A 15,519-nucleotide genomic window follows, 5' to 3' on the forward strand; every position below is an offset into this window, starting at 1 on the left:
AACAGCTGAACAACTGCGCTACAACCAGGCTCATATGCGCACAAGGGGCTTAGTCGAGCGCATGTTTGGTGTTTGGAAGAGTCGTTTTCAGTGCCTTAGGAAAACACTCAGATTCAAACCAAGTAGATGCTGCACTGTCATCATTGCAACAGCTGTTCTTCACAACTACCTAAAAAAGCAGGGATGCCCAGATCCCCCAATAGAAGCGGATGACAATCCAGATGTGCCACCATTTACAACAAACCACAGAGAAGGACTTGCATACAGGGATGCTTTTGCATTGTGCCACTTTAAATAGATCTTTTTACATTACTTAACTTTCAACCCTCTGTTCAGATCTGATACATGTAATAAAACCAAATATTTGTTAAGTGTAAAACTGTTTGGTCTGGTATGTTACTGAAACCACCACAACATCCATATTTTCTTAATAAAACAATTTTTATTTCACAGATTCATGTACTGTGACATTTGAGCCTGTTGCATCTCTCTCTCCTTCATCTTTATATCCAGTTCTACTTGTAGTATCTTCATCTTCATTTCATGCTCCTCCTTAAGATATTTCAATTTATGTTCATGAAAATCATTAGCCAACTTTTCATGAACAGTGAGTCTTTTCTTCTGGTTACCAGTACTGGCAGACATTGCCACCCTTGCTTCTGAGGATGTGGAGAGTAAGCTGCTTTCCAATTCTTCAGTTCTGTTTTGACCTCCTCCTTGAAACATGAACAGTTCATATATGGTCAAATAAATACAGATTAAATGGGAAAATGTTTCACATCATATGATAGAAGCAAATATAATTTTGAGAGGAGAGAAACAAAAGCCAAAATCAAATACCTAATAGTATGTGATTCATCATCTGAACTGTCCAGATGGTCATCATCTGGTATGTTCTCCAAAGGTTGCTGATTCTCCAGTATTCCTGTCAGTAACTCATCCAACACATCACAGTCTTTATTTGCAGGTCCTCCGCCAGTCTTAAACCTCTCTCTTCGAGCTTCAGCAACAGTTTTTTTTAGGTTTATTTTGATATTTTTCCACAACACCTGTATTAAATAACTATTATAAATACAACAGTAGTTTTAAAATGCCATAATAAAACTAATGATTCTTATCTGAAGTTGTTGTATTGTTTTTGTAGATGTGTGTTCATTTGCATTAAATTCATTACAAATAGATGTCCAGGCATTCCTTTTCTTTGATTCAACAGCTGATGTGTGCAGCTTATCTTCGATAACAGGATGTCTCGAAACTATTTGCTTTAAAATACTTTTCTCATGTTCAGAAAAGTTCTTTGATCGCACTCTCTTTTGAACTTCCATTGCCATTTGCTTCTCAGTTGCATACAATTTTAACCTTTTCTTGGTTCATTCCATGTTTTATAGGCAACCTCAATTCAGATAATCCTGATTTGCACAGGTGGTAGTAAATTAATCGAGTGTATTTTAGTTGAGGACTCCATAGTCCAGGTGTTAGTAATCTGTACTCAATCTGTGTTTCAGAAAGCCATTTTTTAAGACATGATTAACTATTCTAGATTAAGGCCTACTCCTGTCTTAATTTAATCTTGGTCATGGAAACCGCCCTAATAACACACAAACACAGATTATACATAGGATGAGATCAGATAAAACAATTCAATTCACATTTATTTGTATAATATCGCTTTTCACAATACACATTGTTTCAAAGCAGCTTTACAGAAAATCCATGAGTCTATATTACAATTTAGAGTGATCTGTTATCAGAGTTATGTATATTTATGTATCTGATTTATGTATTATGAGAAGTTATGTATTTCAGAAATGTACATATAAAAAATCACAGTTAGCTAAAAAAATATTAATTTAAACAATGTAATAATTTAATGCAGAGGCAATGAGCTCATTGAAGTAATGAATGCTTTTTTGTTAACAAATGATTATGATATTTAAAAAATATAGCATTGGCGCATGTTGATTCAGAGTTTGCGTCATCTGAAGTTTTCACAAGGTTTGGCACCGTCTCTTCACAGGTGTTGGTCTTCATGATAGGCTGGATCCAAACTGGAGCTGACATACTCTCTACCCACATAGAAACATTGTTTCGGCCCAGATCCGACCACATCTGGCACTTGTGGAATGATGATCTGGCCCACATGCAGCGTGGAATGACGGCCCATGCGGCCCATGGGTAACTCACTGCTGTTTGCCAGATCTGGGCCACAAGCAGGCCATAGCAATGCCACATGTCAGCCAAGAGCAAAGAAATAAACCAGAACTGGACGTTATCTGAGCCACAACATCTGTGTATATTAAATATGGAGTCATCTCAACCTTAATAAGCCTGTTAACAAGCAGAATCACTGAAGGAAAGAAGAGAACAGAAAAAGAGATGAGCAGAAACACAAGAACTACAACTGACTTCAGACACAGCCTTAGATGAAATCAGCTGAAGATAAAAGAAGACATTACATCTCTGAAGATCTCAGCAGAGGAGGATTAAACAACTCCGCAGACAGCATTCCCAGCTTCACTTATTACTAACCAGACTGACTTTATTTATGTCAGACGTCTACAAACGGTTTCATTGAGAGTTAACAGAGGTTTAGATGTTGACGATTTATTGAAAATGGTTGGTCACCATTATGGTGACTAGTGTTTCATTTAGTTCATTCATTCATAATTAACATAATTCATTTAACAGATGTTTAACTCTAAAGTGTTACATTGGAAGGCATTGCTATATGCTTTACATCAGGGATGGGCAACTCCGGTCCTCGAGGGCCACTGTCCTGCAGAGTTTAGCTCCAACCCTAATTAAACACACTTGAACAAGCTAATCAATGTTTTCAGGATTACTAAAAAATAATTTTTGTCAGGGTTGGAGCTAAACTCTGCAGGACAGTGGCCCTCGAGGACCGGAGTTGCCCATCCCTGCTTTACATCATTCCACACTGCATGTGGGCCAGATCACCTTTCCACTTGTGCCAGATGTGAGCCGGATCTGGGCCGAAACAATGTTGCTATCTGGGTAGTTTAGCGTTAGGGACACCCAGGGGATCTCATGAAGCTGAAGTAGGCCGGGTGGCCAACAGGGGGCGCTCTAGCATAACCTCACATTTTTGTTTTACTGTTTCCAAAGATAGACGGATGCTTAAAAACAAAATGAGTGAACCAACATTGAGCACTTAAAAGTTTGTGGAGTTTAACATGAAGGCTTGCTTTTCACTTGAAACCATTTATTGAAAAACACTTGAAAGATAATATAACTTTTTTTCTTATATTTTTTGTGTGACATGCACCACTGTTCTGGGTTCACATCCATGTAAAGCATGTCCAGAGTTGTTGGGGTTTTTTTTCGTTTTTTTTTAAAGGTAAAGATAACCCACTTTAAATGCTGCCACTCATGGGTATGTTTAACTTGTTTTTCTCTTTTGTAAAACAGAATTTGATAAACAGTTGTGTTGTGTTGATAAAGTCTTGTGTTGGTGAATATGTTGAGATAAGTTTACTGAAGTCATTTGTGTGGAACCTGTTGACAAACTAGAGTTAATTCAACCTAACTAATAAAAATTAAAGTTAGTGAAAGCATTTTATTTTGATTAAGCTTGACTTGAATGTTTTGTAGTAAAACCATTAGTTTAGTTTGAATAGACAAATATGTAATGCAAATTCTAAACAAATTTTGTTAATCCATATAACATAACTGACTTAAGTTAGTTAAACTCAAACGTCTCTTGTTGAGCACAAATTATTGATAATAGTTGTCTTGAGTCAAAAATATTATTTCTCCATAAAACAAACCCATTAAGTTAGATAACCTTAAAATATTAGTTTTCAACTTTCATAATTAAATTTTTTGGAACCTATTGACAAGGGAAAAAAAAAGTCAAGGTTTCATTTTTTTGAGTGCATTAAGTATCATACTATACCATGGTACTATCTGACACGTATTTTCTGTGAGGGGAAGTACAAAGTATAGGCTATTCTTTACTATTGTGCATTTGTGATGCCAAAGATCTGATACCTTTAGAGCAGATGCATCAATAAAATGCTTTTGCAGGATTATTCAAGGTATTAGGAAGTTTGAATTTTTTCAATCGTTAGATGTACAATTCATGAATGAATAAGTGAAATGAAGAGTTGCTCAGGCAAATGGGATGAACGCGAGTGCTCACTGGCTGCTGTGGAGGTTCGCGCGCACTCGCTGTTTTACGGTAACGCGCTCAGGTGACACGCGCACTCGCTGTTTTACATGCACGCGCTCAGGTGAAGCGCAGGTGATGAGATGATTGACAGATGCAGAACAGCAGAGACACGAGCGAGATGACGCGACGCGCGCGCAGCTGACAGACGCGACACACACATATGACCAGTGACTGACAGGTATGTGTCGTTTTAAAGTTTATCAACTATCAAAAACATGCAATGTGCAGGTGCAGGGGGGAAAAAACAAGTGAGACATGCAAATTTAATGACATTCTGTCTTTACCGGTATATCGATTACAGTTCAATTTGAATAAATGCTAAATGTAGGCTATTGTTATTTTCTACGCTTTTTTTCGATGCTGATAATGAAACGTGTGCTCTTAAAGCGATTATTTTATTATTGCTATAGCCTATCGATATCGAAGAAATGTGTAGTATAGGCTATAGTTTCCATTCTGGGTCACACTTTATTTGAGCAGTCTTCATGTTTCCATGCGGTGATTACATTTTACCGAGTAATTTTAATTAACTTAAATGCACTTGGTATGTCTCTTTTTTTTTCTTTTCTTTTTGTTGGCACACATAACCTTAACGTGTAACATGAACATAGTTAAAGCTTACTAAACACTGTAGGCCTATTGTAGATAAAAGTTCAAATAGTTTGGCCTAACAGTGTATGGACACTAATATGTTTTATTGTATGATGTCTTTCTATATGCAATGTTTTTTTCTTCTTCACATACACACAAACAAAGACCATTTATCATGGCACAAATAAATTATAAGCCATAAGAGGTTATTTATGGTTTGATATATACTATGAGCCAAATCTTCTGGAAGATTAGTTCCTAAAGACTGCTGAATTCCTGTCAGATACATAATTTTGAATGTAACCTTAAAGATCCTGTTTGCCTCTTAATTCTGGAAAGTTACAATAAATTGCACATGGGCATTTATTTATGTTTGTCATCATGAAAGTGTGTGTTCAAAATGGTTTTGTTTAGTCTTATCTTGTACATGTAAAGGATTTGTCAAATCTATTGGTTATTTATGTTTTGTAGGCCTATAACCTCCTGTAACTTTAATTCTCTTACAACATGTTTATTATTATTATTATTGTTATTATTTTCTTTTCTTTTTTTTTCTTTTTTTGCTTATCACTCAATATTCAAAACCGGATAATAATATTTTTAAAATGCTTTAATTATTTTTGTACTTCTGCTCCATTTGGTGAATAAAATCTGATGGTGTTGACCGTTTAAGATGAAGACAAAATAATCATATTTTGTATATTATACATTCATACATTTCATTAAGCCATTCACTCAGCGAAACCATTTAAAATGATCGATATGATCTAAAACAGTTTATTTACAGTTTGATCAAAAGAGAGTGTGTGTATGTGTGTGTGTGTGTGTGTGTGGGGCGTGGGGGGGGGGGGGGGGGGTCATCAGAATGATGGCTGACTTTCATATACCCGATTTCATAAATGCTTTCATAAATATCGGACCAAAAAGTACACTTTACAATAAGGTTTTATTTGTTTACATTAGTTAATGTATTAAATAACATATTCTAACAATGAGAAATACATTTGTTACAATAATTCATCTTTGTTAATGTTTGTTGATAAAAACACAGCTGTTCATTGTTAGTTCATGTTAGTTCACAGTGCATTATCTAATGTTGACAAGTTTTTAATAAAGTATTAGTAAATGTTGAAATTAATATTGACTAGAATTAATAAATTCTGAAGAATTATTGTACATTCTTAGTTTATGTTGACTAAGATAGCTAACGAATGTTAACTAATGAACCTTATTGTAAAGTGTTACCATGATTTTTAATATTTGGCTGAACTATCCATTTCAAGTTTAAAATATATTGAGATATTGTCTGAGGAAAATCATTCTAGTCATAATTTATGATTCATTTCAAAGTAGAAATGCTACAGTCAAACCAATCTTTATTAGGACACCTTCAACATTTCTCACATTATCACAGATTATTCGCTATAGTTTAAAAAATGCTAATAAAATATACCATGTTATCAAATCAGTTGATATTTCAGTGGTTTTGTCCGTCCTTCTGTTAGACTGTCTCACACATGAATTATGTTGAATATCTGTCAGCTGTTAAATTTAACTACACAATTAGATAATACCAGTTTAGCTCAAACAATTACCAAGCAATGCTTCATTCTGTTCAGTCTGTGCTGTAAAAAGGTTGCATTAGCAATTAAAGAAAAAACACAATAGTCATAATTTTTGGTTTGACTGTATATTCAAAATAGTGTATCAATGTGTGAAGCCTCGATGAGCAGTTTTTTGGGTAAGGCGAGTGTAAGGAAAAGTTTCCGCCTGTTTACATGGAGAGATGAATTATGCATCGATTCACTCACTCCCTCACTCACGGGCGGATCTGTTTCACAGTGTCCGCCGGTTCATTCGACTCTCACTGTCTCTGATCGTCCGCAGACTGAGTGCATTATGAAGGAGAACCGGTCCTGTGCGTGTGTCCTGGACTGCCGTCGGTCGAGCCACAGCGACGCACCCCCGCCTTTCAGACACAGAGCCAACGGGGCAGTGGGCGCCCTGTGCAACAGTCCCAACTGCATGCTGGAGGGCCCGGATCAGGCCCGGAGCGGGGCTGGAGTGGGACCGGAACAGAGACAGAGTGGGGTCGGAGCGGGACCGGATCAGAGCCGGAGTGGGGCCGGAGCGGGACCGAATCAGAGCCGGACTGGGGCCGGAAAGGTGCTGGTCACAGGAGGAGCCGGGTACTTCGGGTTCAGGCTGGGCCGGACTCTAGCCAGACGAGGGGCCACGGTCCTAATGCTGGATCTCCTCAAGCCGCCCTGGGATATCCCAGATGGAGCCGTCTTCCAGCAGGTACGGGGAAACTGGAGACATTGGGTTGTGGAGGGGCTGTTGGGTAACAGAAGCAGGTGCACCGTTCAAGCCTCCGGTTTCAGCACGCGCTTTCATGACTCGGATGTCTCGGAGAAACCGCTGGGATACGGGGAAGAGTCGTGAAAGTGAATCTGAAACTGCCATGTTAATGTTTCAGCAGGTTTTACTCGTGTGTTTTTTTTTACAGTTAATGGGGTATTGTGGGTTCTCAACTGGAGAGTCGCAACACAAAAAATGGTCTGTTCTTATAGTGGGGGGAAAGCAATGCTCAATGTAACTGATAATTGCATTGTCATAGTTAGCATGGAAAAGTAAAGAGGGAGGAGAAAAGATGTCCATATTCTTGATGTCATCTAACTTGGTAAACGACAAACAGGTTAGACAGATGTACAGGTCGCATGACGTGTCCTCGTCCTTGAAAATCATGATTATTCCTAACAACCATAATGTGTTTTGACCAGTGAAATATTGTCTCAAAATTAACAACTTTTTTTGTATTCAGTCCATCTCCCATTAATAATTTTTTGGAACATTATGGAATAACTTTAGTACATTGCAATGAAAATGTTCATGTTGAATTTGAAGGACATTTTTGTAGTTAGGATAGCAAAGTAAACAGGGAGGAGAAAATATGCCCATATTCTTGATGTCAAAGGTTGTGCATCTAACTTTGAAAACGACAAACTGGTAGACAGATGTACAGGTCGCATGACGTGTCCTCGTCCTTGAGAATCATGAGCAAATCTGTGCAAAAAGGGAGATTATTCCTGCCAACCAACGTGTGTTTTGCCCAGTGAAATATTGTCTCAAATATTGAAATCATTTAACTTTTAAGCAAAACTTAGATACCAAAATTTATTTTTTTTTGGGATTCAGTCCATGTCCAATTGATCATTTTTGGAACATTGTGATTTTACATGGTAATATGAATAACTTTTTTACATGTTAAAAACAATTTCCATTTTGAACAAAAAGTATGTTACACCCCAGATAGCAAAGTGACATTGCTACAATGTTGAGTTTTCATTCACGCAAACCATCATTTTAGTTGAGATTGACATTTCAATGTTTAAAGTATGTTGGATCATTATTGAAATTATGATGAATGCCGACAGCACTCGTCAGACTGAACCATCATCACTTTCTAATGTTAATTCAATGCAATTAGTGTTGACGCATCAGACTTAACATTGTTTCAATGGATGTTTCTTTCCATCAATATAGAAATATTGTAATCAAAAGGTTTTAGGCAAACTGTTGAGGTTCTATGAGGTCAAATAAACCCAGTCAAGAATAATGTGAATATTCATTCCCAGTCTGGTTGTTCTAGACTATAGTTTCTTATAGTAAATTTTATGGATTGAACAAAAATTCAATAATGCGAGAGAAAACTGCAATGAATGATTTTCTGCACAGATTGTATTCTTTTGTACATCACTGTGATTTATGATTCAGGACATCTGTGTCTTCCTTCCAGATTGATATCCGGGATTATGATGCCCTGTATAAGATCTGTGCGGGAATGGACGTTATATTCCACACCGCTTCCTACGGGATGTCAGGTCCAGAACAGGTCAGTGAGTGTAACACACATCTAATGAGAGCTCGTCTGTGTTAGAGTACACTTAACACTGAGACTGATGCGTGTTAATATTACTTGAGTCCTTATTTTGCTTTGAAATACAGTATATTCAAATTTACATGTAGAACATTTGGTAACGCTTTAGTTTAGGGTTCAATTCTTGCTATTAACTATATGCTTATTATCATGCATATTACTAGGATATCAGCTGTTTATTAGTACTTACAAAGCACATATTAGTGCCTAATTCTTCATTATCATCTTCTACATTACTTAATCTGAACCAATACCTGAACTTAACAACTGCCTTACTAACTATTACTAAGCAGTAATAAGGAGTTTATTGAGGCAAAAGCCATAGATAATAGTTAGTTGATAGTGAGAATTGGAACCAAACGAGTGTACCGAACATTTTAATGTGGATAAAACATGCCATATTACTTATTCTTTTATCATATTCTTTTATAAGATGGATTGTAATAGCTTTAAAGTGAAAAAAGTTTAATGTTGTGCTGACATGTTGTTTTAATATCTTTATTATTTATCATTTTCTACCTTCACCAGTGAATTGAAAACACTTTTCAGAAAAATCATATTTTCTATATCAATTTTACATTTGTGAACAAGTTCTTTTTATAACAAAGAATCACAGTTCTCAACACTGCTGTCATTACCATTATGCCAAGCATTTTAATCCATTTACATTTGACCATTTAGTTATAATAGAAAAGACAAATGAAAAAAAAAACAACAAAGCAGAGCAACAATTTGAAAATCAGAAGTCATTCGTTTTAAAATGTTGAGTGTCATTATGTGGATCCATAACATGTTAGCACTATCTTAACATAAAAAGAAAAAAATAAAGAAAAAATGACAAAATTTTTAAATTAACGCATAGTTGTTATAAGCCGTAATTAGATTTATTATGATGTGGCAAATGTTTTAAGTTTCATTTTTCAATTTAACATGACTATTATTGTTTGATTATTATACCTGAGTGTTTAAGGAGTGAACCGATGTCATAACACACTGAAGCGAAATACGCCGGTCGTGTGTTTTCTTGTTCTGCAGCTGAAGAGAAAGCAGATCGAATCAGTCAATGTTGGTGGCACGAACAATGTCATAAACGGTGAGCTTTCAACATTTGTTTCATTTGGTCCTGTAACTATTACAGTTATTCAGATAAGTGTATTCTAATGATATTAGAAATATTCCCCATTGAGTTCATTTTCAGATTTCAAATTCAAAGGCTAAATAGAGTTCATGTAGGCATTATACAGAATGTGCACTAGATTATAAGTTCCCTTACGAAGGGAACTCAACGATGCGTCCATCGACGCCATGGGAACGCCCCCAGCGTGACTGCGTCTGAAGCATCTATGTCAACTAGTCCAATGGAAAGAATGAGCGTCACGGGCGGGTGACGTCATGACCAGGATATGATAAAAGCACATCCGGTGCAAACCGGCATTAGCTTCTGTTGCCTCAGCAAGCGATCTGTGTCAAACTGTCTGTTATATTTACTGTTGTCTGTCTGATATATATATTTATGGAAACTAAACAATTGCACAAACTCTGTGTTCTCCCTGCTCGCGCTATTTAACGAGTAGGGACACACACGAGCTTTGTGTGATGGGTTTGGGAGTAGAGCATGCGGTATCAGCCTCCGAGGGGGCTGATTGCCAACATTGTGAGAAGCTTTCGCTTCGCATGCTCCGCTCCCGCCTGTCACTTTTCGAGGAAAGTGGCCGGGCTCGCAATTCTCAGGGTGACAGGTCCCGCGTCTGCCGAGGCAGCGCGGAGAATGCATTCCTGTGGATCGCGAATAGGATCTCTTTACGGGGTTGGAGACGGGTCCGCGGATCTTATCTCCTCCCTTTCCACGAGGGATCCAGTGCTCTCTCGCCGGTCTCGGAAGCCCGCGCTGCGGTCTCTTCCGCCCGGGGAGAGAGAGAAATCAATGCTTCAGTGCTCTACCTCCGAGGAGGTAGATGTGCTGGGCATTGAAAGTGACACAATCATGGGGGAAGTGAATTTGCCATCTCTTTCCCCAGCGTATGAGAAATATATATAACCTATATATATATATATATATATGATAGTTTATATATTATATATAAAATAAAGTGAATATATATATAAAATATATATATAAAAATAATAAGCTGGTGGAAGTGTTTACTAAGGCTGTAGATAAATTAAATATTTATGGCCAGCAGAAATAAGGGGGCACTCGTCCTAAAAATAAAATAGATTAAACGAGTTTCCTTCCCTCTGTTTTTCCACCTCCATCACGGGGCCTTCCTTTTTTCCCGATCTGCACAGCGAGCTGTCTAGATCATGGAAAAAGCCTTACTCCTCTTGTCTTTTAGCCCCCACATTCATGTATATTCAGATATTTGGGGGTTAAGAGGGTATGGCTATGGGGCAATACCCCGGGTAGAACAGACGCTTGCGAGCTATCTGTCTCCCGGTTCAGTATTGTACCTGAAGGCGTCGGCTTCTCTCACTAAACCATTAAAGAAAACTATTTTTTAATCTAGTGGGAAAAGCATATATGGCAGTGGGTCTAGCATGGGCCTGCTTGCACACCATAGCAGTGCTACAAGCATATCAGGCTGACCTGCTGCGGTATTTGGACAGAAGTGAGGGAGTTTGGCCCGATGGGGTTTGAGAACTCCGTCGGGCCACAGATTTATCTCTCAGGGATGGCAGCCCTTGTGGTCACTGAGAGACACCTCTGGCTCAATTTGATGGGAATCATAGAGAAAGATACAAGATAATCTCTCCCTCGCTATGTCCAACCCCCTGGGGCTGCTGGGCGTGAGCAGCTCCAGCCGTCTAGTTTCTCATACACAACACAGCAGCCAAAGCCTTCAAAGCAGAAGCCGGATCCGAGGACCGTTCTTCACGCTGAGAAGGCTGCGGCTCAAAAGAAAAAAAGGTCCTGATGTTCACGCATCAGGCCTGTGAGGACAGCCCCGACCGAAGTGGAGCGGTGTACACCTCATTTTACGGTGCCCGTTCCATTTCGGGGTCCTCACGAGACCGTTCTGCCAACCCTGCCACCCTCGGTGCTTCAGGGCGCAGCGGTCTCCAGCGAGTCGCTGATGCTATGCTGCGGCACAGCATCGGTTTCGCGCCCTCTGAGGGGGGCCTTAGAGCGGCCAGTTCAGGTAGTTCCTGCCATTATGTTTCAGGCTCCGGAATTGGCTGTCTCGATAACACCAGAGACCAGCCTCGAGAGGCTGGTTCCCTTAGTAAATTTTCTGGCAGCGTGGAAGCTTCTGCCGAATATTTCTCATTGGGTCCTGCAGATTGTAGAGAAAGGATACAGAATCCAGTTTGGTTCTCGTCCTCCTCGTTACAACGGGGTGCTGCCCACAGTGGTGCATCCCGAGCAGGCTCTGGTAATGGAGCAAGAGGTAAAGGCCCTGTTAGCAAAGGAAGCTATAGAGCAGGTGTACTCACCCGACATTGCGTCGGGTCTTTACAGTCGTTATCTCATTGTTCCAAAAAAGGATGGAGAGCTGCGTCACATACTAGATCTTCGTCTGTTGGAGTGTTTGGTGCTGGAACTCAATTCCAAAATGCTGACACTCAAACAGATCGTGACTCAAATCAGATCCGAGGACTGGTTTGTCACGATAGATCTAAAAGACGCATACTTCCATATCTCCATCCTCCCTCAGCACAGGAGGTTCCTGAGGTTTTCTTTGGGGCAAAGAACACCAGTATCAGGCACTTCCTTTCGGTCTAGCTCTATCACCCCGCACATTCACGAAGCGTGTAGACGCAGCTCTGGCCCCGCCAGGCTGCAGTGCATATGCATTATGAATTGCATAGATGACTGGCTGATTCTAGCGGAATCAGAACAGTTAGCGGTTCGGCACCGAGGTGTCGTTCTCGCTCCTATGCAGATGTTGGGGTTGAGGCTCAATGCCAAGAAGAGTGTGCTTTCTCCAGTACAGAGAACCACTTTCCTTGGTGTGGTATGGGATTCAGTGACGATGCGGGCCACTCTGTCGCCCGTTCGTGTAGCTGCTATCCTAACAGCCACAAAAGAGCTGAGGCTAGGCCAGTCACGCACTGTAAAACAGTTAGAGAGACTGTTGGGTCTTGTGACAGCAGCGTTCAACGTGATAACTTTTGGCCTGCTGTACATGAGACCTTTACAGTGGTGGCTCAGGACCAGAGGGTTCTCCCCGAGGGGAAACCCACTTCGTATGATCAAGATCACGCGGCGGTGTCTCCGCACCTTGGTTATATGGAGGAAACACTGGTTCTTAACCCAGGGTCCGGTGTTGGGAGCTCTTTGCCATCGAGTTGTGATCTCGACAGATGCTTCCCTCACCGGCTGGGGAGCGGTATTGGAAGGCCGCTCAGCTCAGGGCTTGTGGAGGAGTCATCATCTCTCTTGGCACATGAATTGCCTAGAGATGATGGTCGTCTTCAATGCGTTGAGACATCTCCTCCCAGACCTGAGGGGCCATCATGTGTTGTTCTGGTGACTGTTAGGCCTCAGGGCAGCAGCGTCCAATGTGATACCCTTTGACCTGCTGTACGTGAGACCTTTACAGAGGTGGCTCAGGACCAGAGGGTTCTCCCTGAGGGGAAACCCACTCCTTACGATCAAGATCACGCGGCAGTATCCCCGCGCCTTGGTTATATGGAGGAAACTCTGGTTCTTGACCCACAGACAACACGTTGGTGGCCTCTTATTTTGGTCCCTCAAGAAATTACGCTGTCTGAGGGCAGTGTATATTCCGGGGGGGGCCAGAATATTGGAGCAGACACCCTGTCGAGGCAGGGGCTGAGGCCAGGGGACTCCACCCCGAGGCGGTGGAGCAAATATGGGAGTTTTACGGCCAGGCAGAAGTGGATTTGTTCTCGTCTCAGCATACGACGCACTGTCCACTCTGGTTATCCCTCACTCAACCAGTCCCCTCGGGGCTGGATGCTATGGTGCAGACGTGGCCGAGGCTACGTCTGTACGCATTTCCCTCCGTTGCTCTGCTCCCAGGAGTTCTGGAGTGAATCCGCCAGGATGGAATAAGCCTATTTAGTAGCACCACCCTGGCCGAGCTGAATTTGGTTTGCGGACCTAATTTTTCTCCTCGACGGACCTCCCTTGGAGGTCCCGATCAGGAGAGACCTTCTGTCTCAGGCAGGGGATGCAATATTGCACCCCCGGCAGGGGATTTGGGAACTGTGGGTTTGGCCTCTGAGGGGGCCCAACTCATAGAGAGTGGTCTCTCAACCGAGGTTGTTTAGACCATTCTAAGCTCCAGAGCTCCCGCTACGAGGAAACTATATTCACTATTTCGAGAGTTTTTCACTTCTTGGTGTTACCAGCGTCAGTGGGATCCGGTTAACTGTTCAGTAAACACAGTATTCGAGTTTCTGCAAGAACGCTTTGTATCAGGTCTATGTCCTTCCACGCTTAAGGTATAATATGTGTGGCGGCCATTGCGGCTTTCCACGCCCTGGTGGGTAGTACATTTTTGGGTCGAGACCCCCTGATCACTCGTTTCCTTCGTGGCACTTTGAGGCTGAGGCATGCAACTTGCACTAAGGTGCTGGCTTGGGACCTTGCAATAGTTCTAGTAGGCCTATCTGGGGCTCCCTTCGAGCCCTTAGATTTGGTCTCAGAGAAGTTCCTTTCTTTTAAGACTATTTTCTGCTAGCTATTTCGTCCCTATAAGAGTCAGACCTTCAGGCCCTTTCGGTCCCCACCTGCCTTGAGTGCACCGGGATGGCCAAGGCAATCTTACCCGAAACATGGATATGTTCCAAAGGTGCCTACCATTATTCCGAGGCCTATTGTGCTGCAGGTTTCTGTCCTCCCCCATTTTTCGGACCAGGAAAAGCTGAACCTCTTGTGCCAGTGCGAGCACTGGACACTTATGTTCATCGGACTTCTCTGTCGAGAAAATCCAACCTATTGAGCATATAGATAGTCGAGACTATTCTTCTTGCTTGTGAGTCTTCTGGCCAACCATTTGGTGGTCAGGGCTCATTCCACTAGGAGTATGGCTTCTAAGCGTATTATCTGGAGTTCTCTCCAAGACGATTGTGATGCGGCGGGCTGGTCCTCACCGCTCACATTCATGAGGTTTTACAGCTTGGACCTGGATGCTGCCCCAGGATCCCAGGTGCTTGGTGCAGTGTGACAACAGGCTGACACTCAGGCATTTGAAAGTCTGGCGCTTTGGGTATTCTCGTTCCCATGGCGTCGATGGACGCATCGTTGAGTTCCCTTCGTAAGGGAACGTCTCAGGTTACTATTGTAACCATAGTTCCCTGAGAACAGGGAACGAGACGATGCGTCACCCTGCCATACTTCCTGCATCCCTGTGATCGGCTTGCTTCGGCAATTTTCGAAGCTAATGCCGGTTTGCACCGGATGTGCTTTTATCATATCCTGGTCATGACGTCACCCGCCCGTGACGCTCATTCTTTCCATTGGACTAGTTGACATAGATGCTTCAGACGCAGTCACGCTGGGGGCGTTCCCATGGCGTCGATGGACGCATCGTCTCGTTCCCTGTTCTCAGGGAACTATGGTTACAATAGTAACCTGAGACGATCTTCTTAGATAACTTTTTCTGACCAGATTCACAGGCGACATCACATGTAGGGAGTTAATATTTGAAGGATTTGCGACACGCTTCGCTAAAGAAATATTTAAAGGATTAGTTCGCTTCAGAATTAAATATTTCTGATCATTTGCTCACCCCCACATCATCCAAGATGTTCATGTCTTTCTTTCTTCAGTCGAAAAGATATTAAGGTTTTTGAGGGAAACATTACAGGATTTTTCCCCATATAG

The 15,519-nt window shown here is 41.3% G+C and overlaps 1 protein-coding gene across 3 annotated transcripts in view; it reads left to right on the forward strand.

Annotated features, from left to right (window-relative positions):
- Positions 1-4,223: 4,223 nt before the first annotated feature.
- sdr42e2 (short chain dehydrogenase/reductase family 42E, member 2) overlaps positions 4,224-15,519 on the forward strand; it is a 31,534-nt gene continuing 20,238 nt past the window's right edge. Inside the window, exons 1-4 of one of the 3 annotated variants that reach the window (XM_077230724.1) lie at positions 4,224-4,370; positions 6,671-7,084; positions 8,583-8,678; positions 9,759-9,816. In XM_077230724.1, coding sequence (XP_077086839.1) covers positions 6,683-7,084; positions 8,583-8,678; positions 9,759-9,816 — 556 coding nt within the window. In that variant the 5' untranslated portion in view covers positions 4,224-4,370; positions 6,671-6,682. Of the gene's footprint in view, positions 4,371-6,625; positions 7,085-8,582; positions 8,679-9,758; positions 9,817-15,519 lie in introns of all 3 variants that reach the window. The other 2 variants (XM_077230725.1, XM_077230726.1) reach the window with 2 other exon arrangements.

The sequence above is a fragment of the Siphateles boraxobius genome, unplaced genomic scaffold (genome assembly GCF_051911475.1).
Source record: "Siphateles boraxobius isolate OS27281-9 unplaced genomic scaffold, OSU_SipBor_1 15, whole genome shotgun sequence".
Taxonomy (NCBI): Eukaryota; Metazoa; Chordata; class Actinopteri; order Cypriniformes; family Leuciscidae; genus Siphateles; species Siphateles boraxobius.